The sequence below is a fragment of the Canis lupus genome, chromosome 11 (assembly GCF_048164855.1).
Source record: "Canis lupus baileyi chromosome 11, mCanLup2.hap1, whole genome shotgun sequence".
In the NCBI taxonomy this organism is placed as follows: domain Eukaryota; kingdom Metazoa; phylum Chordata; class Mammalia; order Carnivora; family Canidae; genus Canis; species Canis lupus.
Genome location: NC_132848.1, coordinates 54843950 through 54869468, shown reverse-complemented (window position 1 = coordinate 54869468; position 25519 = coordinate 54843950). Strand labels below are relative to the sequence as shown.

Genomic DNA, 25519 nt, shown 5'->3' with positions numbered 1-25519 from the left:
GGCAGGGATGTCAACTGAAGTTCAGCTAGTTTTGGCCAAGAATCATTCTTAGAAGAGGAATGAATCTTTTTTGTAGATTAATATCCATTGTTTGGACAATTTGTGCTTTATCAAAAGGAGTAGAAGAGAGAACTTCGTGTTTAAGGTCATGTGCGAAAGAGATTGTAAATATGTAGCTCCCGGGGACAGGGGCAGGTGAAAACCACAGGGGAACATTTGTCAGTCCCTAAGTGTGTCTGAAAGCTCAGTCCAATGAAGTGGACAGAACACATGCATCCTCATTTTATAGATGAGGAAACTGAGGTTCAAAGGGATCAAGTGACTTGTGTTTCTTTGAGATGCCATTGTTACTAGAACTTAGAAGAGAATCTAGGCTTGTTTATATTGTTGTTGCTGATTTGTTTTTTGACTCATGGGCTTTGACTCATTGTTTATATTCATTAATATCCTAACAAGTGTATGATCCGAAGACAAGTATTTTCCCAGACATAACATCATGTCATGAGGATATACACACACTTATAATTCAAACAATAACTGATGGTCTAGTGTAATAGGTGATGGATTGAATGGTTGACATAAGCAATTCCTGTTTTTGGAGTTCAGAAAAGAGGTTGAGGACTTTGGTTTCAAGGATAACTGAGAGCAATAGATCATATTTGAATTAGGCTTTAAAGAGAGGGTAATGCAGGTGACAAAAGTATGTGGGGGAGCATTCCAGACAGGGCGGATGGCTCTGGTGAGGCTACACGGACTGATGTTCAGTAGACAGAGATGATTTGTTTTGCTTTATGCATCCATATGGTAGTTAACAGGGCTAGAAAGGCCTTTTGGGGCAAATAAATGGGTCAGTGCTCTCAACTAAGGTGTTTATTTTTCATTGACCTTCAGGCCATTGAAAGCTTGAGAGTAAACTGAGAGATTATTTTTTTTGAGCAGAATGAATCCTGTGGCAGCGTACTAGATGCTTGAGGATGTAAAGTCATAAGACCTGAACTATAGTGAATGAAGAGAGGATAAAAAAAAAGTATGGTGTAACACATTTTGTTAAAAAAAAAAAAAAAGTGGGGGGGGGGCAGTTCTGATGGCCCAGCGGTTTGGCACTGCCTTTGGCCCGGGGTATGATCCTGGAGACCCAGGATCAAGTCCCACATCAGGCTCCTTGCATGGAGCCTGCTTCTCCCTCTGCCTGTGTCTCTGCCTCTCTCTCTCTCTCTCCCCATCATGAATAAATCTTTTTAAAAAATTTTACAAAAAAAAAAAAAAAAAAAGAGAGACATTCAAAAATAAATACAGTGCTGGGGCACCTGGATGGCTCAGTCCATCAAGCGACTGACTCTAGGTTTTAGTTCAGGTCATGAGCGGTCGTGGGATCAAGGTCCATATCAGGCTCCATGCTCAGTGCTTGTCCCTTTCTGCTCCTCCCCCTGCTCATGGGTTCTCTCTCTCTCTCTCTCGTTCTCAATTAAATAAATAATAAAATCTTTTAAAAATTAATTAAAAATTTAAAAAGATAAAAACAGTACAAAGAACACTGATATATCTTTACTATTGTGAACATTGTATCCCTTTTCCTTTGACATTTTCTCTCACTGGCTAGCTCCCTCTCCTTTTTTTTTTTTTTTTGTTTGTTTTTGTTTTTGTTTTTGTTTTCATAACCATTTAACCAACAATTAAATACAAACCGCTACTTCAGTTTGCATTTTCTAAAAATAATATCCCCTTACATAACAAAGAGTTACCAACTTCAGTAACTGTTGCTCAGTTGCAATATATTTTATCTGTTCTCTCATTCATATTCAATTTAGTCTGTTGACCCAATGTTGTCTTTTATAGCATTTTCCCTCCAGCAGAGTGTGCAGCCTGGGGTCAGACATGGCATCTAGTTCTCAGGTCCCTTTAGCCTTCTTTCATCTAAACACTTCCATCGACTTTTTTTTTTTTTTTTTTTGTCTTTCATGACAGCACATTTTTGAAATACATAATCCTCCCACCCTTTATCGCTGTAAAGTCACTCATTCTGTGTTTGATGTTTTTTCATGATTAAAGTCAGATTTTGCATTTTCGGGTGAAATACTGCATAGGTGAGGTGGCCTCTTTCCAGTATCCCATCGGAGAGCACACGATGTCCCTGGCCCCTTAGTCAACACATTGTCCAGTTTCTCCACTGCATGAAGAGTATGTGTTCTCACTTGGTGCCAATAAACTGTCCACGGGGAGAAATCAAGACCGTGGAAATATCCTGTACCTCATCAGAAGTTCACCCTAGAGTTAGCATCCTTTGGAGATGTATTCCTGATCCAGTCTTTACTGCAGTAGTTACAAAATGATTATTTTCCACCTCCAGGGCTTGTGCCACATTTACAGTCGGCACTTATTTCCATTTTGTTTTCCTTTTTTTTTTTCTTTTGTTTTCCTTTCCCTTTCTCTCTCCTTCCCTTCTGTCTTTCCTTCATTTCTTCCTTATTGGTATGGACCCACAAGTTTCTGTTTTTCAAAGAGTTTATAACTACTTATTTTGGTGCTAAGATTATATTGGTTTGGGCCAGTGTGAGTCCCATAAAGTTAGTCTTTGTTAAATTATGACATGCCCTGCCCCAACATTTTCAGGGTTTTTTTAATTTTGTTTTTTGTTTTTAGCACTTCCTTACTTTCTGCCGTGACAGGATATTTCAGACACACCTTGTACCTACCATACTCCAGCCCTGGAATCAGCCCTTTAGTCTTCACTTAGTCACAAATGATGTTATAAACCAAAATCTAGGTGATTGGTGTGCTCCATGCTACTGAAGTATATGTTTTTTTTCTCCTGACTTTTAGCAAGCAAAGATAGGAAATATATTCAAGTATATATGCATATGACTGCATATATATGCAAATATACACACACTGACCTAAAGAATATTCCCGTGTGGTTTTCACATGTCCTTGTCCCTGGCAACAAGTATTCACAACATCTCACTCATGTGACCTTAGACACTAACTCCACATTTTTACTCCTTTAAGAAAACCCAAATTGTCCAAACAATAGATGCCAATCTAAAAAAAAAAAAAAAAAAAAGTGCATATAAACATGCATATATACCTATCTTAGAAAATATGAGCTCAGTGGTACCTCCATATCTACATCATTGTGTCTTGACTTCTTGCATTCTGTGTTTCCATGTTCCTTCTGCCATGCTGGGATCCTTATTCCCAGTGTTGTCACAGTTACTCATTTGCTCAATCCAGTAATGAATCTAACATGGTTTCAGGATTACTTGCAATTGCCCATACCACTACTATTAACAATCAACTAAAAAAAATTCAGTTAGTTTGTGATTCTTATTCCCCACTGCCTAAGACTTAACAGATTTAATCAAATGCTGAGTTTATAAGTAACTTGGATGATAATTTGGCTTGTTTCGTTTTTTCTTTCTTTCCCTCCCTCCTTTTTTTTCTTTTTTTCTTACCTTCCTTTCCTTTAGTGTAGTTATAGCATTCATTTGAAATATAGCATTATTTCAACTTATTTTTTCCTTCCCATTCCTATGTAATTATGCTTGTAAATATGTACAACAGTGGCATGCTTTTAAAAATCAGTACAACACATTTTGAATTAAGAAGTCATGAAGGGAACATGGGTGGCTTAGCAGTTTAGCACCACCTTCGGCCTAGGGTGTGATCCTGGAGACCAGGTTAGAGTCCCATGTCAGGCTCCCTGCATGGAGCCTGCTTTCTCCCTCTGCCTGTGTCTGTGCCCCGCCCCCCTCTCGCTCTGTGTCTCTCATGAATAAATAAATTAAATAATTTTAAAAAGTCATGAATAGGGGCACCTGGGTGGCTCAGAGGTTGAGCATCTGCCTTTGGCTCAGGTCATGACCCTAGGGTCCTGGGATCTAGTTTTGCATCAGGCTCCCTGAGGGGACCCTGTTTCTCCCTCTGCCTATGTCTCTGCCTCTGTGTGTGTGTGTCTCGTGAATAAATAAATAAAATCTTAAAAAAAAAACAACTCATGAACAGAGTGTGAATACGATCAATGTAACACAGAAAATGCCAGAAATGGCCCCTAAATGAATTGCCATCTAATTTTCATAGAAAATTCAAGATACATATCTTCAATTGCATAGATTTCTACTAAACTTCTAAACATAGCTATTCAGCTATGTTCTACATCAGTGAATTGCCTTTTTAAGCTTCCAGGGAATACATCATTCCTTTGTTTATTTAAATGGCCATGCATTTATCTGCCACCAACAATCATAATATAAGGGAAGAGAATTAACAGAAACTTACATGGATATAGTTTGCTTGTAGATGTAAGAAGAAATGAGTCATCTATTCAATGGGGAACTCCCAAGGTAATTGACTCTGTTGAGGAATCATTCCTAAACTACTATCACGGGTTTCCATAGTGCTCCTCCTGGGCACGGACTAGCTCTTTATGGCAAAGTTCCTCATATATCCTTGGCTGATTCATCCTGGGACTCTGGCACCTAAGACTTCATTGGGAATTCATAGGCTGTTGATGAGGTTAGACTTATGATCTGAAAGAAAAGGAATCCTTTTTAGAATTCCCAGCATTGGTGGGGCACCTGGGTGGGGCTCAGTGGTTGAGCATCTGCCTTTCTCTTAGGTTGTGATCTTGGGGTCCTGGGATCGAATCCTGCATCAGGCTCCCTACAGGAGCCCTCTCCCTCCCTCTGCCTGTGTCTCTGCCTCTCTCTCTCTCTCTCTGTCTCTCATGAATAAATAAAATCTTAAAAAAAAAAAAAAAAAAAGAATTCCCAGCGTTGGAAGACAAATATATCCTAAGGCTTTTGTTTAAAAGTTTTTTTTTTTTTTTTCCAAGCCTATATTATTAAAACTATGATATGAGTCTTGGTCCACCAACTCAGGTGTGCAAGAATGGAACATTTCTTAATTGTCTTTATGTCATTTTTAAATCAGCACGATTTAAATCAGAAAGGCTTTAGGCATTTTTTTCTGGATTTACAGGATATTTAATCATAGTCTTTGTTGCCTCCACTCCCTACTCCCCACCTTGGATCACGGCAGAGGTGTCTTTTGTCTTCTCTCTGCACTTATTCTCACTAAAAACACTTTTCCAAGTTTTTCCTTTGAATTACAAGAATGCTGTTGCTCCCCTGGTAAGTGGGAGAATGGATCTTTGTCAACTCCTGCCAGGATCTGTGGGCTGCAATCCAGGTCCAGTCTCCTTATGTGTACTTCACCGATTCTCTCTCAACGCTGGACCCTGAGCAGAGCAGGATGCTGGAACTCAGCACTTCTAAATCCCACCAAATTCTCTCTCCTCTCTCCTAATCAGTGGCAATCCCATTATCTCTGGTCAGCCTTTACATGCATTCTTTTATCTTCTCTGCTGCTTTTTCCTTTCTAGAGAAACCTTGCAAATCAGGCCTTCCCAAGATTGGAGAAGGCATTGTTTTCCAGCAGCTTCCACTTTCTGCCAAGAAAAACCCTCAGAGGCAAAATAACTTGGCTAGCTTTTTGAAGGAAGAACAAAATATAAACTAGTATTTCAGTAAATTAGCTTGCCATCTACTCTTTCTCAAAATTGCCCAAGGCTTTAGAGCAGAAATTTGATTTTATCCTCTGCTCTGTAGGAGTCGATATTTTTCTTCAGTAGTAAAAATGAGCATGTTCTTTCTTAGAGTTTAAAGATGAATGGGAATATAAACCAAGTAAATATTGATGAATTATCCAAATTATGCATCCTGAACCCCGTGTATTCCACCTCACTTTTCTTTTGTTCCCCCGCTCCCAGCATCTTGCTGCACAGAGCTAAGGGCAATTTTATTTTCACATTAATTTACCTTTACTTGGTGAAGTTTCATCAAGGTGATTCATATTGGGGGATTATGTTTTGTGAGCGATCTCACAAAAGCCAACAATTCATAAGAATAAGAAAGCTTTGATTCATATAGCATGGAAAAATGTTTCCAAAGTGGGCAATGGAAACTTGCCACTGAGGCTTAAATTTAGAAATGGAATTTTTTTCAAACACTTTAGTGGCCACATGAAGCCAATCAGGAAAGCAATGGGTTTTTTGTGTCTTTTTGTTTGTTTGTTTATTCTTGGGGTTTGGGCTTTTTTATTAAATTTTACAGCAAGTCAGGAATCACTAAACAGAAAAAAAAAAGTTATGGGAAAGAACTAGAAACTCTTCGTGTATTTTTTTTTCCTACATTTGACTTCATCTTAAATTAGAGTCAAATACATATTGAAAACGGGACAGTACATAGGCCATTCATTCTCCGGAATGTCTGTACTTCACCTAGGATGATGAGGGCAGCAGTTGCCAGCAAAGAAACTTAAGAAGGGAGAAGCTCCCTAGGACTTGTACAGGGAAGTTCTACAGGCTATATGGGAATCCCTCAATAGGGATCCCTTGGGTTTCAACTCATCAGTTAGTCTAAAAAATCTGGAACTATGTGTTTTGCATGTGTGTGTATGTTAGCGTGTCTTTCATTGAACGATATTTACCATATGTTCAGTGACTCAAGCCAGCAGGCTGGGCATCATCATCCTGTCTTGGAGTTCACTCCTTGGTGACTTACAGATGGCAACTGCACCACCTAGAGTTGTCACACAAAGGAAACTGTATTTGCAGCAAAGAAGGAGATCACGAGGAATAATTTCCAAACCTGTGACTCCCCAAACAGGAGGAGAGGTGTTCCTCCTATTTAGGGTTATGGAGAATATTCAAAAAGGAGAACTCTGTCATCACAGGTAAAGGCTTGCTCAGGTGTACTTAGAAAACATGCCTACACCTGCATCGGCAGTTATGGTAATGAAGCTTGTGCTCCTCCTTGCGTGGAGACTGTGGCATTATAATGAGGCAGAGGTAACTGCTGGACAAAGGAAGGGGCTATGGGCAGGCTCCAGAATTGGTATATACTGGATAGGGTCTTGGGTCCTTATCTCAGATAAGTGCTTGCCTTTGAAATAGCACTGCGAGTTTTTAACACTGATTTATTGTCTCTGATATGGTTAGGCTGTTTCCAGACCTGGTAGAGACTATTAGTTTTTGCATTCCTTTTTTTTCCCTTGAAATTTTTATTCCCTCTACTGAGGGCTTTTGCATTTCTTTGTAATTCTGACACCTTCTAGGACGTTCTGCCAGAAGTGTGTTTGGGCAAGTAGAGCTAAACGACTTCTCTCTAGTGTCATGAAAGCTGTGTTTCATTTTTCTTTTGCTGGGGACCCCTAACTCTTTCTGCTTATAATTTCCCTCTTCTCCGTCATCTACACCTTATTTGTAAATCCTGCAGATTCTATCTGCAAAATTATCTCATTTCATACATCTTTTTTCCCCCCATTTCTGCTGTAACCACCCTACTTCAGATTGTCTCAAATTTACCATACCTATGTCAGAGAGATTGAACACACAGACACTGACCCGTGGTTTCTACCTGCCTAAAACTTTCCAACCACCTATGAATATAATCAGGAGGTGCTGTGTGTGATATCTGACCCGTGATAGCTCTGCTTCCCATCTCAGGTGAGCCACTAATTTCACTTACTCCTGAATCTCCAGCCACACTTTCTAGGTCTTTTACACCTGAGAGCCTATCTTCACCTCATCTGTTTCTTCTTCCTGGAATTCACCTCCCCATTCCGCTTCTCCAGTTCTTAGCATGTCTTTCTCTTTTTAATCCTTCAAATTTAGCTTAAATATCAACTCAGGCCCCCATCCCATACTTAGCAACACAACTCCCTGTTTATCGAATTCATAACTATTTTTTTTGTTTTGTCACTATATATTTTATTATTTCCTTACCTCTTTTTGTCTGCCTTTCCCTAATAAACCATGAGGTCTGTGAAAACAGGAGCCAAGTCTGCTCCTTCCAATACTCTTTCTTCATTACCTAGCATAGCACCTGACACACGTATACATATACCACATACTTAATAAATTTAAGTGAATTAACCAGTTGATGTAGGGCTTGGGGTTATTTTTTTCTGCAACAGAAATTTAACCTGACTCTGAACAAAACTAAACATAAAACAGCTGATATTATTATATCTGTTTGGATATAAAGATTTGATTAGCATAGTTAGGTTTCTGTGCAAACACACCATCCAGGTGATGGTTTCTCATTGGAGATGATTGTCAGTCTGGTATACCCATATCTTAGAGGTATTTTGCTACAATCTTTTCATCCAATCTCTACAGAAGATACAATATTTCTAAATGCTTAGAACCTTAAAAAATTTTTCTCCTTCAGTGTCTTTTTTTTTTCATAATCAATATATGTGTCTAATAGTAGACGTGGCTACATTACTGCCAGAGGATTAAACTCTGGAATAAATTCTGAGGGGAAAAAAGAATGTTTAGAAGGCTGCAGTTAATGTCTTCTTAGTCAGTGGATAATGGCTTTTAGGTGCTAATTCTCCCCTGCGAGCAAGCATATCTGCCATTACTGTCAATGCGATTTATATATGCTTATTAGAGAAAGAATAGACTCTTGAACATGGGCCATAATGATTTTTCTTGTAACTGGGCCATGGTTGCTCCCAAACTGTTTTACTACCTTTTTATTATTTATGCTCTGCATACATATTATATTCCTTTGAGTAAAGGAAACAGACATTACTTGTTATTTTTACCACTAAACTTCTCAGTCCTGCTAAACAAAATGTGCTTCCCTATTTCAGAGCTATCAAGAACTTGACAGTTGAGATAATATTTAATTTTAAGTATTTGAAATTTGAGGGAGAGGGGTTGGAGGGTGGTATTTCCTTATTATCTGTTGGTTCACTAATGGAGCTTTTAAAGAAAAAAACATGACAGTTTCAGGCTTGGGATGGGTTCATTGAGTTAAGGCTCAAATTTTAATATAATGAAAAAAAATAAAAATCAACACAAGGAAGTATAAAAGTCCAAGATATTTTTTTCAACTTTTTATATTCTTCCTACTATATACCTCATTAATTCAATGTTTCTTGTGTGATGTTTGAAAATTATTAAAGGCGCACTTTATTTGCTAACAACGCAGTAGTTCCCCACAGAATAGTATTGAGGTCATTGAACAAAAGAACTGGAGAAGGAGAGAGAAATGATGTCATACAAGAAACTAGAAATGTGAGGGATTTAATAGTATTTTTACATCAGGCAGACAAGAAGGAGGCATCATGAGGAGGAAGGGGGGGAGAGACAATTATTTACAGTCATTTTTCTTCTATTAAAAAGAGTTTGTAGAGACAGAATCAGAAAAAGAATAGCTGAAAAGAGAACATGTCGAGGGATGGCAGCAATGCTGTTACCAGGATCAAGGACTAGTAAAGAGGTGTGGAAATTAAGTGGAATTAAGTACAGCTCAGGGGAGAGTTTTTTACACCAATGAGTTTATAAGCATCAAAATCAATTATGTATGTAGACAATTTTTCTCGCACAAGAAAAAGCATGCCTTTTATAATTCACTTACTGGCATTTCCTCAAAGTGCCATCTAATATTTTAACTATCTTGACTAAAGAAATGGAAATCTGTCAAACTGGTTGAGGGAGGCCCACAAAAATGGTTGTTCAATCTTCATTACACCTAGGAAGAAGGATCAGTGCGTTTTTTTCAAGGGCTGGTCCTGAGATCGGCTCTAATTAATATTTTCACTAATATCATGGATGATGGGATAGGGTAAGCTCGATAAATTTTCCAATTATGCAAGATTGAGTAGTGAAGCTAGCTCCTGGAAGAACTTGATGGCAAATTTAAATAACCTTTTTGAGTTTCAGAAGAAAGCAAATGACAGTTTGATTAGACAAGAACAAGATGCTGGGAGTGAATCACTAGCATTGATAAGAGTACTTTAAGTTGCACCCTGGGAACAGGTTCACATCTTTATTTATTTTACCTTCAGTAGAATAGATGGGTACAGTAATCATCTCAGAGGTAAAGATGGGATGAGGTTGGACTTTCATGGGTTTGACAGAGGAGTTTGGTGGGATGCAGAGGCATGAGGGCTGAGTTGAAAAGTCAATCACATACATCTTCAACCCAACTTCATTCTTGGGTGTTTAAAAAAAGATTGTGTTTTATGGTAATGTGGGCTAATTTTACTCATATTCTCAAAACTGAGCATGTCTTGATTTAGTGTAGTGGGCCCACTTCAGGCATCCAAAGCATAAGTGCAAGGAAAATGGCATGGGTTCAGAAGAGATCAGCAGAAACTCTCCAGTGTCTGGGAGGCTAGTTCTAGCAAAGACTGTGAGAATCGTCCAGCACAGAAGAGGGAAGGTGAAAGTGCATATTTAACTTTAGACACATTTTCGTTGTTGGTTGTTGGAAGAATAGTTAGCACCCCTTCGTTTTTTCTCTTGGGTATAGGAAAACATAGTCTTTTTTTTTTTTTTTTCATGAAGAACATTTCCTTATATATAAAGAAAAGCACATAATCACCAAGCTAGGATGTACCACTTGCTGATGGAATTATTTAGGACAATCATTGCTCATAATTCTTCCCTCTCTTTTCCGTCCTTCCTTCTTCCCTCTCTCCCTCCTGTCCTTTCTTTCTCGCCCCTCCCCCCCACCCCATTTCTTGCTTCCTTTGTTTCTTTCTCCTACTTTTAAAAAATTCTGCAACTTTGCCTAATGAAGGTGATTTTTGTTAAGGCTATAATTTGGACAGAGATTACAACCTGACCTACGGAGGTCTTATTAAGTATCCAGTCTCATCCTTTAATATATCATTGCCATGTTTTTACTATACGTAACTGAATGTCAAAGGGTATTTGAATCCTTGCATTTTAAAATGTGATGTTTCTCATGGAAATCTATATTTGGGAGTTTCTTTCAGATACAAAAAATAATAATAATGATAATACATTCTCTTCCCTTTCAGGTCAAATGGCAGGCGATCACACAAGGCTGGAGTTCCATAACATAGAGACTGGCATCATCACAGAACGTCGGTATCTGTCTTCTGTCCCCTCCAACTTCATTGGACATCTGCAGAGCCTGACATTTAATGGAATGGCATACATTGACTTGTGTAAAAATGGTGATATAGATTACTGTGAGCTTAACGCCAGATTTGGCTTCAGGAACATCATAGCAGACCCCGTCACCTTCAAGACCAAATCGAGCTATGTTGCCTTAGCTACATTGCAAGCCTACACTTCTATGCATCTTTTTTTCCAGTTCAAGACAACATCCCTAGATGGACTAATTCTATATAATAGTGGGGATGGAAATGACTTTATTGTGGTCGAATTAGTTAAAGGGTGAGTATATGTCAGTTCAATGACAAATAAATACATATTTGCAAAATGGACCTCAATATCCAAAAATCTACATTGAACAGATGTGTTGGCTTCTAAGGTAGTGGGCAGGGGTGTGGGGAAATGGCTTAAATAATGTATTTGTTCAAATCACTTCTTATCTTTATAAAGTTAATAGGAAATCAGTAGACTTTTCGATACCTACATTTTCATATATAAAGTACAAGTAATACCAAGTTCTAATTACGATAAGCATTCCATGAATCATACACTTCAGATGTGGGTTTCTTACTATGCGCACTATAATTCTACAAAAGATTTCTACAAATGTATAGAAATGTGTGCAAATTAAATATCTAATATTAAGTAATCAGATTACTTTAATTCCAAGAAATCCCATTTAACTCAAACTTAGTTCTACATCATACTTCCTTGAAAAATTTAGAAGTAAAGGTTTCTGTAAAATTTCCTTGGAACAGTGAGGAAATTTTGATGTATTGTAATTGATTTGGGTATGCATTCATCCAATCAGTGAATATTAAGTGAGCATATCTACAATGGGCTGGAGAATGTACCAGGCACTAAAACAGGCGAACACATAAATATAACAGAAGAACATTATGAAAAGTTTCCTCAGATGATCATGTTCAAAGGTTCAGGAGACTCTTTAGGGAAATTAAGAAAGTGTATGAGGCAGGGAGTGGATATCTGAACTGAGTCTTGAAGGATGAGTGCACATTTCCCACATAAGAAACAGGCATTCAAGACTAAGGGAAAGCAGGTGCAAGAAACTGGCAGAAAACGGAGGGTTTGGTGGGGATAGGGAGTGAGTAGTGAAAGGTATTTACCTGCCAGTGTCATAAAGTGGGATGTAGACCAGGATGTTAAAAATAATTTTCACTATTTACTGTAATGCAGATAATGAGTAATCCTCTGTGCTAAAATTAGAGTGTTTCTTACTTTCTTGTTAACTGATCCTCTGTACAACTCACTCTCAGACAACTATCAAGGATGGAACCACATGAAAAAAAGATCTCCATTTGTAATATTTAGTTGGACTCCATCAAAAATTCAAAAAGTGATGGCACTTTCTCAACCTTTACTTTTTTCCCAGGTACTTACATTATGTGTTTGATTTGGGAAATGGTGCTAACCTCATCAAAGGGAGCTCAAATAAACCTCTCAATGACAATCAGTGGCACAATGTGATGATATCAAGGGACACCAGCAATCTCCACACTGTCAAGATTGATACGAAAATCACAACACAAATCACCGCAGGAGCCAGGAACTTGGACCTCAAAAGTAAGTGCACACTGAGTCATAGTAACAGGAACAGGCCCACAAGGGCCTCACTCACATGACAGATCCGTTGTTTTGGAGTGTGTGTTTGCAAAGACTGACCAGAATTTCATTTCCGACACATAATTAATAATAGAACACACAAGCCTCCGTTCCCCTTTAATGTGGCAGAAACGTATGTATTTTTAATAGCTAAAAAAAATGCAACCTCCTAGAATGCATGCATGATTAAAATTTAAAGAGAAAACATGTTCTTAGTCTTGATATTATAAAGACAAGTGGGTTGTTTGCAAGTTTCTTTAGTCCCTACAGTTTTTAATCGATTTGGGGTCAAGGTGACTAGATACCTAAGGAGTTTCTTCTAGAGCTTATTCGTTTTCTTTCCTTGGTGAGGTTTCCTAGATACTTTCAGAGCCTCTGACCAACAGGAGTCTGAGCCTGGCCTTTACCTTTGTGTCTCCAGCAGTGAATTTGTGCCATCCAATTCCCAACACACACACACACACACACAAACACACACAGGAATGCTTCTATCACCAGCTGCTAAGAAAGTTTAACAGACTTTTTCTTTCCATATTGATACTTGATTTCTCAAGTGAGCAAGAAATGCTTAGAACACATGTCAGTAACAGGAGAAAATAACAGAAGTTTCTATTTCAATGGGCCTTGATGATTCACTAAGAACATATCCATACACCCCATCTTATTTAACATGACAACAAACATTGGAAGAGATATTATTAGAATTTCATTATGAATGTAGGAAATCTGAGCTTTGAATGGCTTGCCCAGGGATAAAACAACTGCCACCATAGAGTAAATATAGCCTCACACCCCCTCCATTGTGGGGATGCACACCCCCCTCCATTGCTTCTCTACCTTGAGGTATCCAAAGCCCTTCAGGGATCATTGTGGTCACATTTTTGCTTGATGAGAACTGTTCATTTCTACTGATGGGATCTTTTCCTTTTATTCAAAACATAAATACATAGGGAAGTTAGAGAACTGGAAAGAGAAAATCTAAGACAACTCTTTCCAGAGAAGAATACTCTTTCTAAATAAGGTGAAAGAAGAAAGAAGAATGTTTCATGTCCTATAATTGCAGAATATATTTACAATCCCAGGACTATATTTGTCCAACACCTAAAATGTGTGATAATGGCTGTCTTCCTTCTTTCAGGGTGGGCCTCCTGTTAACTTCAAAGCAATCCTGTTTGTGTCCACACATCTAATAGCTTAGCTCAGGAAGGAAAATGAAATTCAAAGGAAATGCTGTTTAACAGGCTAAAGCTCTTTCTCTTTTTTCTCTCTGAGGTGAATGGAGTACATTTTCCTTATTTTCGTATTTTGTGAGTCCCCGTGTCTTGCACAGTGGTTTGAGGTGATAATTGTCAAGGGAAAGGGAGAGATTGTGACATTCGGTGTGCTGGCCATGTCAGCCACCAAAGCTAAAACAAAACGGTGTCCTGTTTGTGGAGGGGGAGACCTCAGTAAGCAGAAATGAATGTCATTAGAACCCGTAGACACTGCATGGGACACTAAAGTGGCCGGGAAAGAAGCAGTTCATCTTTGACTGAAGTATGTGACATGCACAGACCTACATACACGTTGAGGATATAGAGAAGTAGTGCAAGGCAGTGGGTTATGTCTCATTGGATAATTAGGACACTGTCTTCTGAGGTAAATGTTTGCTTTTTGTTCATTTAGAAATGGAAGTGAGGGCAACAGGAGGTTGTGGTATAGCTTTCTTTCTGGTGGTGAAGGGGACCTTTAGAAATCTAAGTGACCCTCAGAGCTGATTCTTATTAAAACATTCAGTGTTTCGTAATTCTGAATGTAAGAAAGGCTTTATCCACAATTCAAAAACTAAAACTGAGAATTAAAAATAGCATTTTATAGAATATTAAGTTACTAAGTGTTGAATTCTGAGTGCATCCATTTAAAAAAAAAAAACCCACTATTTAAATTTGAAGTTTATTTCCCAGGTAAATAGAGATTCTATAATAATGGTGAATCCATCTCCCTTTACCTCGGAAAGTTCCTGTGTGTTTACAGATTTATCAGACTATGCCAAAAAGTGAAAGCAAGTTCCTGAAATTAAAAATTAAAAATTAAAAGCCAAAGCTGTGGGCTTATAAATTGAATGTGTGATCCCATGATAATGGCAATGATAACCCCAATGAAGCCCTCTTGCCATGTGTGCCACTGACCAGGAGCTTAAGAAAAGACTGTGGTCGTGTGGCAACACTTCTCTTAGTTTCCATCATTACCAACTTTTGGTGTGTGTGGTGAGAGGCACTGGCCAGATGAGGAGTATTTACTGAGCACTTCCTCTGTGCGGAGTGGAGAGTGCATTTTTGAAGACGAAGAGAGAGTTCCTGTCCTGAAAAGCTTTCTGTACTATGATTCAAATTGACTTGGGGCATTTACAGGGCAGAGAACAGGACACCCTGAAGCCACCTCAAGGCATTAAAACAAATCTGGTGGCATTAGGAAAACTTTTAGAGGAAGGTATATTTAAGGGATTTCATAAGGATGATTAAAACCACAAGGCATTTTCTCTTTCCTACCCGGATGCCCACTGGAATCAGGGAGGGCTCACTGATCTAGGAGAACATCTACAGGAACTCTTCACTCAGAATTGAACAGCATTGTTTTCTTGGCAGGCTGGTCCCGGAGATTTCAGATGCTCCAAATACAGGAAAAATGAAAGGTGACCTATTTTGGTCGACGGTTTTATTTCACATATATTTTGCCTTTAAAGAATTAAAAGAGGGGCACTCAGTGGCTCAGCTGGTTAAGCATCTGTGTGTGGCTCAGGTCATGATCCCAGGATCCTGGGGTTGGGCTCCCACGTTGGGCTCCCCTTAAAGGATACCCATGGAAGATGGAGTCCAAAAACAGTCTGTTTTGCCAATCTTTGCTCTTTTGCTAGATTAATGAATAGGCAAGACTGGTCTTAATTCAAATCCCTGGGTAATGAATGGTAAGGATGAAATAAAATAACCTCACTTAAATCTATTTAGTGTTTAGGAGAAAGTCCGTAAATATTAGCTCCTTCTCATACACACACACATACTAAACATACAAATTTGCCAAATACAGGAACAAGAGAAGCAACATTAGGAGGAATTACATGAACTCTTTATCTCTCTAAAGGGGGCAGGACTCAGAAGTCCCACGATGAATGTGCAGCTGTGCCAGGAAATCATTGCAGAGAGTCCTTGGGGGGGGGTGGAGGTGGTGGTGTGTGTGCTTCTTCCTCTCCCCCTGCTGCTCCCCTGCTTGTGCTCTCTCTCATGCATGCTCCCTCTCAAATAAATAAAATATTTTAAAAAAAGACCTAAAAGAAAATTATCATAGTTACTCTATCCTCTACTTAAAGTTACTGCCACAATCTTTAGTTCTTCTCAAAGTGTGGTCAGCCAGCTGCACCACTTCACAGTCATGTGGTGGGGTTCATGAAATGCAAGTTTCTGGATCCCGCCCCAGACAGACTGAAGCAGTTATCATTTGACAGTAACGTTCAGGAAATGGCCGGTGTCTGTATTTTTGAAGAGTGCTCACTAATCTAGATGCCATGTGTTTCAGAACCCTGAAAGAATGCAATGTCCATGTTGAAGCAAAATTTAACTCTCTTCTGAATTTAGTACAAATCCTGGTTTTGCTTTTATTTTATGATTTCATTTTTGTTTGGTTTGATCAGGCCTGGGTCAAAGAGACATCGGTTGCTTCAGGACGACTTTAAGTCTTTTTATTCCTGATGTTACCATACCGTCAAAAGACACTAGAGGGCAGCATGAGGCCACAAAACCTGCCTTACAAGCCTGAGGTTGGGGCGGGGGAACCTCTACAGGCTCTTCTTGTGCTAAAGCAGAATTTCTTTGTTTTCAGCCATCTGATACGCTTTAGGCCTCTATAATAATGCACACTTTTATCTACAACTCTGTGACATCAAATAGACAGGAATTTAGTGTGGAAATTTGCAAACTAGGGTCCATTTATCCCATTCCCCACCTTGAGTCCCCTGGAGATGGTCAGAAATGGGCAGGAACCTAGTGGTCTTTCTCAGAGAAGAGGAATTCCATGCAGGTGACCTTGTTCAAATTATCTTTCGTGACACTGCCGAGTTCTCAGGGGGTTCTGTGTCTCTCCCTGCTGATACAGTTTTGCTTTCATCTTTATTTCCCAGCTGTTTGTGTTCTATTCCCTCTGGCTATTATGTACAAGCTGCAACATGCAATGAAAAGAGAAGCATAAATTTGCTCTCTGCAATGATTTCCTGGCACAGCTGCACATTCATCGTGGGACTTCTGAGTCCTGCCCCCTTTAGAGAGATAAAGAGTTTGTGTAATTCCTCCTTATGTTGCTTCTCTTGTTCCTGTATTTGGCAAATTTGTGTTTGTATGTGTGTGTGTATGAGAAGGAGCTAATATTTATGGACTTTCTCCTAAACACTAAATAGGTTTAAGTGAGGTTATTTTATTTCATCCTTACCATTCATTACCCAGGGATTTGAATTAAGACCAGTCTTGCCTATTCATTAATCTAGCAAAAGAGCAAAGATTGGCAAAACGGACTGTTTTTGGACTCCATCTTCCATGGGTATCCTTCTTTAAGGCATTACTTAAGCTTATTCTTTAGCAAATTGAGGATAATTTACTTGATGGGGGGAAAAATAGATTTCTAGGTGTAGAGAATACAGTGCCCTCAGGTGGCCACTTAACAAAGTACTTAGAAGTGAATAATCATGCACTGGCCACATCTAGGTCAGCCCAGGCAGAGGGCTGCCCTTTGTTCTCCCTCTCACACCCCAATTCTTGCCCTCCCCTACCCCCCTGCCCCTGGGCTTTGAGCAAGGATTCCCTCTGTCTGCCTATCTTGGATTCCCTCTGTCTGCCTATCTTGTCTCTTCTCTCCTTTTAACCATTACCGGCTTTTTAACCTTCTTGATATTCCTCCTTAAATCTGACTTTGAAAGCAGCCACCTGCTATTGTTTATCCCTGCTACCAAGGCCCTAAAAGTTTCCATAATCAGAGGCGACCCATCCAGGGCTGTCCTTTCAAATACATTCAGTCTCTCAGCAAAGATTGAAGTATTAGTGTTCTTTTCATCTCGGTCGTACACCGGTCCCTTTTGCTGAGCCGCCTACCCTGTGCAGTCCTGAATATTAACACACATTTCTCTATCCTTGAATGTTGCCATTTGACAAATCCTCACTGGCGTTCTTTAGTGATCCAGATTTGATCCCCGTGTCCAGATCATGTTTAAACATGCCCAGGCTTTGTATTTTCAGCCCATTTGCCTTGCCCAGATAATTTACTCGAAACCTTCAGAGAAGAGTCCAACTTTGAGTGTAGCCTTTTAAAGCAGGAGAGATGGGATTGAAACTGGAGGTAAACTTCTATTGTTCTGTTGGTTAAGCTGTCTTTATAAAATCTTTTTTCTTAATTTGCAAGGACTTGAGATTTATTCACAGCACTTTAGTTAACGGGGGATTATTTTAAGGATCCATTAGAAAGAGACAAGAAATGCTTTCAGCTGATGAACAATGAAGCCACTCAGAGAATAAGAACTTTGCTATGATTGTCATACTGGGATCTCAAGAGCAAGCCTCCTTGGTATTCCCTTGGACATTAATAGCCACTGCTCCCTAATTCCCAGTTCCCCCGCCAATCCCCTCTGAACGTGTCCACTTCCACATAAATGTTTTCTCTCTGCTCCCTGGCTTCTCCTACTCTTGGCTTCTGCCTCTTGGCTTCACCCTATTGCTTTTGTTAGTGGGCATTACTATTTTATCTGTCCCCCCCCTCTCTCTTCATCTCACTTTCAAATTCCCCCAAACAAGTGTTCTAATACAGTGATGAGTGGACCTTTCTAGAACACAAATTTATGGGCTTTTGCCTGCTGTTTTTGGTTAGACTCACTTCCTCAGGCCAAATAGCTATAAACACAGAACTAGATTTGCCCTGACATAAAACCTAAACTTAAAAAAAAAAAAAAAAAAAAATCCCTGGGAAGGAGGTCATGAGCTGGAAAACTCTGAGCTTCCTAGAAGGGATCTAGACAATGTGCTTATTCAGAAGAGCCCTGAGTGTCATACCAGAGATGATGATGAGGAGGGGATTAGGGGATTTTAAGCAGGAGAGTAGAATTCATTGTGCATTTTTACAGTCATTCCTTTAGCTTCAATGCAGAGGATGGGCACAGGCTGGGAGAAAGAGACTACTTTGAGGCAGTCATCAAGTACGGAACAGAGACCATCAGGCTCTGAGTATGTTAAAGTAAGATATGACTCTATTACTCTGTTTCCTACACAAGAACTGAAAGACAATTAGAGATATGAAGCTATTGTTTCTCTCCTGATGTCTCCATTATATTCCCAGGCTTTGCAGAAATCAGTCTTAATCTGGTCTCTTTACTTCAAGGCCTTTGCCTGTGTGTCAAAATCCTTGTGTCACTCCCACTCCCAGTGAAATATATCCCCCCGCAGGTTGTCTTGGACCTGCTCTCTGACCTTCGGTGTGGAAATTCCTCCTTCTGCTCCCCTATAAGCCTTGGACCAACTTACATGACAGAACAGAGTTTAAGTTCTTTATTCCCTACCAACAATTACATTTTCTTTTGTATTCCTCCACCCATTGTACTTGTTTTGGAGTCTCTTCTGCATGGGGCATAGGTTTTCTAATGTTTACATTTCTCTATGCCCTCTAAACCTGTTATTTGAAGTTTACCTTCCCGCTATTAGAATCATTGGGACTCAGAGCTCAAAGTAATCTTGGAGACAAACTGCCCTGAGTCATCTCTTTTACTCAGGTTACTCAGGGGAGATGTGCCAGCACCGCCATATAGATAATGAGTGTTTCCAGATCTGGGCTTCTAATTCCCAGTTTTATACTCTTTACAGTAGGGCAGGGAAGACAAGTTTTATTGCTTACAGCAACTCAGTTGACTGAAAGCAAAAGCTTGGAGCAACAGGCTGAGAAGAAAACTGAGAACTTTTATGGATTTATTAGAGAAGACACTTTATGTGGTTGGCCATAGAGCTAAGATGAAGACTGGTGGTGGTGTGTGGGTCACCTATTGTCTTCTTATTTCTGGTGCAACTTTAAGGGCCCCAACCCTTTCAATTTGAAGTTGCTTTAGGGCAGGTGATAGAGATGCTTAAAGCCCTAATGCTGATTTCTGCTCACCCCTGAAACTAGCTGAGCTCTGACAGCCACAGACTGTTGGCTTGTACGCTTGGAACAGCTGAGAGGAGGTCATGTTCCAGGAGAAATAGCCTTCCCAGTCCTCCCACAGGAAAACATAGGCTCCTGGAAATCTGAATCCAGTGCCCACACACCTTTCAGACAAGGTGCCCATTTACCATGTCCCAACAGGACAGTGATCAGACAAGATGAGCTCTTAAAGCTGTGACATTTATGCTATGGAGGAGAAAGTGCCTATAGGTTCTGAGGTGGGTTCTTAAGAGTGGGGTGCTGCACACAGGCCTCACCTAATTATAGCTAGGCCTTCAATGTTCATCCGTCTTTGGAATGCCTGAGATGAAGCAGGGATGTCTTCTTTGAAGTTGAGCTTCTTGGTCAAGAGTTCCCAGTGTCCGAGCCATCTGGGAAAGCAAGTTTGCCAACAAGCAAGCTTGACTCATGGAAGAAATATTTGAGTCTTCAGAGTTTTCATGCCCAATCTCTTTTTCTTTTTCTCTTTCTTTTCTTTTCTTTCTTTTCTTTTCTTTTCTTTTCTTTTCTTTTCTTTTCTTTTCTTTTCTTTCTTTTTTTTTTTTTTTTTCTGAAAGTTGACTCAGAGGTCTATGGGGGTACAAAAAGCATAAACCCATTCAGACTAACTTCAGTGGAAAAAGGGGGAAGGGATGCAAAGTATATCATTCAAGGAACCCAAGGGCAAGAAAGAGGAAGTTTAAGGCTGGACCTCATGAGAGCCGCATTTGGGAAACATGTCAGCAACAAGTCAACATCTGCACTCTCTTGGTCTCTGCTGGGGCTGTGACTTGCTTTCACTTGGCTCCCCAAAAAGCCCTCATTGTTTTCCCTCTCTGCACACTGGCTTCCCCTGCTTTCATAGGCATTGGAAAAAGAACTCCTCACACCTGGCTTTTCACCCCTGATCAATTCAAATACTCAAGAGAGACTCACTTGAGTTTAGGAGTCCTAGTGTCAAATTCTTGGAAATTGATTGGAACATATGTCCTTCCTATGACCAGGATGAGGGTATGGTAGGAGGCGAGGTCATACTGTACAAATATGAATTCTCTGGATTTGTTTGAAGAAATATTTGGACAGACTGGGTGTATAAGTGGAGTCATCGAGGGCTCTGAAAGGTAATCTATAAGCTCCTAGACAAAAATCAAGGTGGTGTGTCTCTTGTTCTGGAGCAGAAGTTGAGGATGGGGGCTATAACCATCAAGATGGTAGAAAACCGGGCTTTACACAGCACCAAAATGTTCATATGACTAAATTCATAAATGAATTTTGGGTGGACAAAATTTTCCTGTGCGTGGAGAGAGACTTTTGAGCTGGGTTCAGAGACTGCACATGAGATATGAAAGCCAGAAGCATAAGTCAGGGGCTCACTGGATTTTGGGGAAACACAAGGGAATGAGAATGCTAGATTTTTATCCTCTGTGGAATTGGGAAGATTTAAACAGGCTCCTCTGGATCTATAAAGGATAGAGAGGCCGTGGTTGACTTGTGGGTAATATTACATTTGTTCGTTATAGATCGCAAAAGTAAATATCACTGTTACTTTCAGTGGTTGTTCCATTTAGTTAGGGTTTAATAATAATGCGGATCCAGCTCTCTTTTACTGCGGGCCGGAGGAAAACTAGTTTCTCCTTTTGATCCCGAACAATTCCTCTTGAGCCGTAGTTCAAATTCAGAATATACTGTATATACTACACAGAGTTAGATGGGCTTAGGGTATGCTCCCACTACTGTAGAGATGCTGCATATCCGTTTCTGCCATCCTTACTCTTGTAGGAAAGCAATTTTTAATGTCACTGGGCTGCTGCTGACCTGGTATTTTGACATACTGGAGAGTACTTTCAGTACTACTTTGGAACTGCATTAGGTCAATCAGGCTTTCTTGTTAATGCCACAGTAATGTGGTTTTCTGTTTCTGCCCTTAAAAGGGGCCCTTTCTTGACCTTTGCAATTAATTATTGTGGTTTTTCTTGAGGATAAGTAAGAAGCAATATAGCATTGTAATTAAGGACACAGGCTTTGGGGTCAGACAGACTTAGGTGAAATAGCATCCCTACTATTTATTTTATGTGTGTCCTTAGGCAAGGTACATCACTGTTCTCTCAATCATCATGTACCCTTTGCTAAGCATTAGCTAAGAGGTTTACATAGATTATCTCTTTAATTTCCGTAACACACTGGTGAGGTTGCTGTGCTAAGCTCTGAGTTACAGGTGATAAAACTAAAGTAAGGTTTAGGGAGGTTGAACATCTCACCTAAAGAGTAATTATAGTGATACTAAATATTGAATAGTTATAATAATTATTGTAACCGGGATCCCTGGGTGGCGCAGCGGTTTGGCACCTGCCTTTGGCCCAGGGCACGATCCTGGAGACCCGGGATCGAATCCCACGTCGGGCTCCCGGTGCATGGAGCCTGCTTCTCTCTCTGCCTATGTCTCTGCCTCTCTCTCTCTCTCTCTCTCTCTCTCTGACTATCGTAAATAAATAAAAAATAAAAATAAAAATAAATAATTATTGTAACCACTTTTGAGGGCTTATCACATCCCATGCACTATTATAAATACTTTACACGTGAGATCTCAATTCTCACCACAGTGCCCAGGATCAGCCAAAGTGCTCCTTGAAGCTCAAAGGTTTATGGGGGAATTGGGAGTGGGGGTAGGGAGACCTAGTAAGGCCCATCTGCATATGACAGGCATTGACAATATTTAGGCCACTTTTTCCAGGTTCTCTAGAGGTTGCTTATTAACATTCTCAGGCAGGTTGCATGAGACTCCCCCACCGTTCCTGCCCACCCTCACTTCATCACACACACTACTTACATTTCCCACCATCGGTTCCCCTTGTAGCTCTGGGACTGTAAAAAGACTTCTCCAAGCACTTTAAGGTCCTGTACTAATTTACTAACATAGCAGAACTTTGCTATTTATAAAGTTTGACATCCACAGGATAATTTGTACTTTTGCTAGGACACAAGTTTGAATCATAGACAGGGCGATATGCAAAACCTAGTGTTTTTGTGAGAGAAACTACTGGCCCGGCATTTGTCTTTGTTCTCTGTTTGGAGATATATAAACTGCCCTCATTAGTGCCATCATTGTCATAATTAGTAACTTAATAAATAATGTCATTTATTGAGTACCTAAGTGTTAGACACTGTGTTAAGGGCTTAAAGTAAAATCATTAAATTAAATAAGCATGATGTTCAAATATAATCAAGCAACAATAGTATTTATTATTTACCTCAAGCCATCACTTCAAAATGAGGATCTGTACCATATACAGGCTTAGAGGAAATCTCTGGGCTCACTGTTAAGACAATTCTACAATCAGTGACACCTGGGTGGTTCAGCGGTTGAGCATCTGCCTTTGGCTCAGAGCATGACCCTGGAGTCCCGGGATCGAGTCCCACATTGGCTCCCTGCATGGAGCCTGCTTCTCCCTCTGCCTGTGTCTCTGCCTCTCTCGTAAATAAATAAATAAAATCTTTTTAAAAAGAGCAATTCTATATAATAATTTTATATTATAAAACATTTTTATTTATTTTTTTGCAGTCAGGAAGTCTGTCTTCATTTGTTTTTTTTTTAAGATTTATATTTTAAAATATTTTGTTTATTTGAGAGAGAGTGAGCACGCACAAGCAGGGGGAGGATCAAAGGCAGAGAAGCCTAAGCAGACTCCCCAGTAAGCAGGGAGCCCCTTGTGGGGACTCAATCCCAGGACCCTGGGATCATGACCTGAGCCAAAACCAAACACTTAACCATCTGAGCCACCCCAGTACCCATATAAAACATAATGTTTACTCGAAATTTTTAAAGATGGCCAATCTGGGGATCCCTGGGTGGCGCAGCGGTTTGGCGCCTGCCTTTGGCCCAGGGCATGATCCTGAAGACTCGGGGTCGAATCCCACATCGGGCTCCTGGTGCATGGAGCCTGCTTCTCCCTCTGCCTGTGTCTCTGCCTCTCTCTCTCTCTGTGACTATCATAAATAAAAAAATTAAAAATAAATAAAAAATAAATAAATAAAGATGGTCAATCTAACTTATTAATCAGAGCTGAAAATTGGGGCTGCCACTTGCTTTGGTCAGTCATAGGCAGGACAAGGGGCGTTTTCAGCTCTGTCCCTTCCCATTGCTGTCTCCTCACAGCTTGTAGACTAGGGACATCATGCTCCTGACCTTTGGACTCCTGGCCTGGTGTAGCCCTTACTTCACCCCCTTTAGCGCTGCTTGTCTGGGTTCATCCAGGGCCCCTCTTCCAGAACCTCCTGGCCTCAACCTCTGTGGAGTGGCCATATCTTCTTTTCCTTTCATGCAAGCTCTTACTCCCAGATCTATCCTGGCTCCATTGCCTGGCCTGTTCTTGTTGCACACGGGGTTTACATCTGTCCATGAGAAGTTTCATGTTCCTTTGCCCCTTTCCCCTGGAGGTACAGCCTATTCCTACTGCTCTCATTTCTCTCCTGCTGCCACAGGCTGTTTAAAACTCTCCAGTCAGGGGATCCCTGGGTGGCTCAGCGGTTTGGCGCCTGCCTTTGGCCCAGGGCGCGATCCTGGAGTCCTGGGATCAAGTCCCACATCAGGCTCCCCGCATGGAGCCTGCTTCTCCCTCTGCTTGTGTCTCTGCCTCTCTCTCTCTCTCTCTCTCTCTCTCTCTGTCTCTGTGTGTCTATCATAAATAAATAAATCTTTAAAAAAACAAAACAAAACAAAAAAACAAACAAAAACAAACAAAAAACTCTCCAGTCAGACATCAGTCCTGTTTACCCACCCCCCAGCTTTGGGAAACACAGATTCTCTAGGAGAGCTGAGAGTCTCCTCTCTACTGTGGGGGCTAGAATGTACCCCCTTTGTGGGAGGCAGTGGTGTAAACTTACTACCTAGAGCTCTCTCTCTTAAACATCTTTCTAAAATCTGACACCTTTTTAAATCATCATCATCATCATTATTCTTTTTTTAAGATTTTATTTATTCATGAGAGATAGAGAGAGAGAGAGACAGACAGACAGACAGACCGGCAGAGGGAGAAGCAGGCTCCATGTAGGGAGCCCGACGTGGGACTTGATCCCAGGTCTCCAGGATCACGCCCTTGGCTGAAGGCAATGCTAAACAGCTGAGCCCCCGTGGGGTGCCCTGTAGAAGTATTTAAATATTACTCTGTATGTTTACCAACACGTAAGAAGTAATTTCTTCTGAATATCTAGAGTGAAACTATACTACTTTTTTTTAAATCTTGGGGTGAAATGTTACATAATAGAAAAAAATTGCTCTTCCATATAAAACTTCAGACTTGTACATAACTACATTGTGCAGTGCTGAAAAATTTCACTTGTGGTTATTACAGGAGAACTGGATATTTCTACTTTGATTTTCCCCATGTTCTTCCCACCCATATGCTTGCATAGAACCTGTCTATCGGTTCTGTCTCCTTAGCCTCTGAAGTCTTTCTTAAGCACTATAGCCAACAATTTTAATCGTGTGTTCTTAATATGTATCCTATAGGCCATTTACATTTATAGGTACTTAAAACAGGCCCAAGCAAATTAAATACTTGTTTGGGTGATTGGACATTGGCCTATCAATCACTCTTTAGCTGGTACCTGTCAGCTATTTGCAATCCATTCTGTTATTAAAGTCCCAGAATTTTCCTAGCATTTAGGGAAGGTTGTTCATACCTCTCTGTTCCCCTTTTTGATCATTGCTGTTAAGTATTTAAATTTCTCCTTAAGAATAATTTAAATATTGGAAAAACAAAGTATTCTGGGACATGC

The 25519-nt window shown here is 40.1% G+C and overlaps 1 protein-coding gene across 24 annotated transcripts in view; it reads left to right on the top strand.

Moving 5' to 3' along the window:
• NRXN1 (neurexin 1) overlaps positions 1–25519 on the top strand; it is a 1115374-nt gene that overhangs the window by 529838 nt on the left and 560017 nt on the right. For all 24 annotated transcript variants that reach the window (XM_072768323.1, XM_072768320.1, XM_072768315.1 and 21 more), the window contains 2 exons: positions 10843–11224; positions 12336–12526. In XM_072768323.1, the coding sequence (XP_072624424.1) occupies positions 10843–11224; positions 12336–12526 (573 nt within the window). The remainder of the gene's footprint in view (positions 1–10842; positions 11225–12335; positions 12527–25519) is intronic.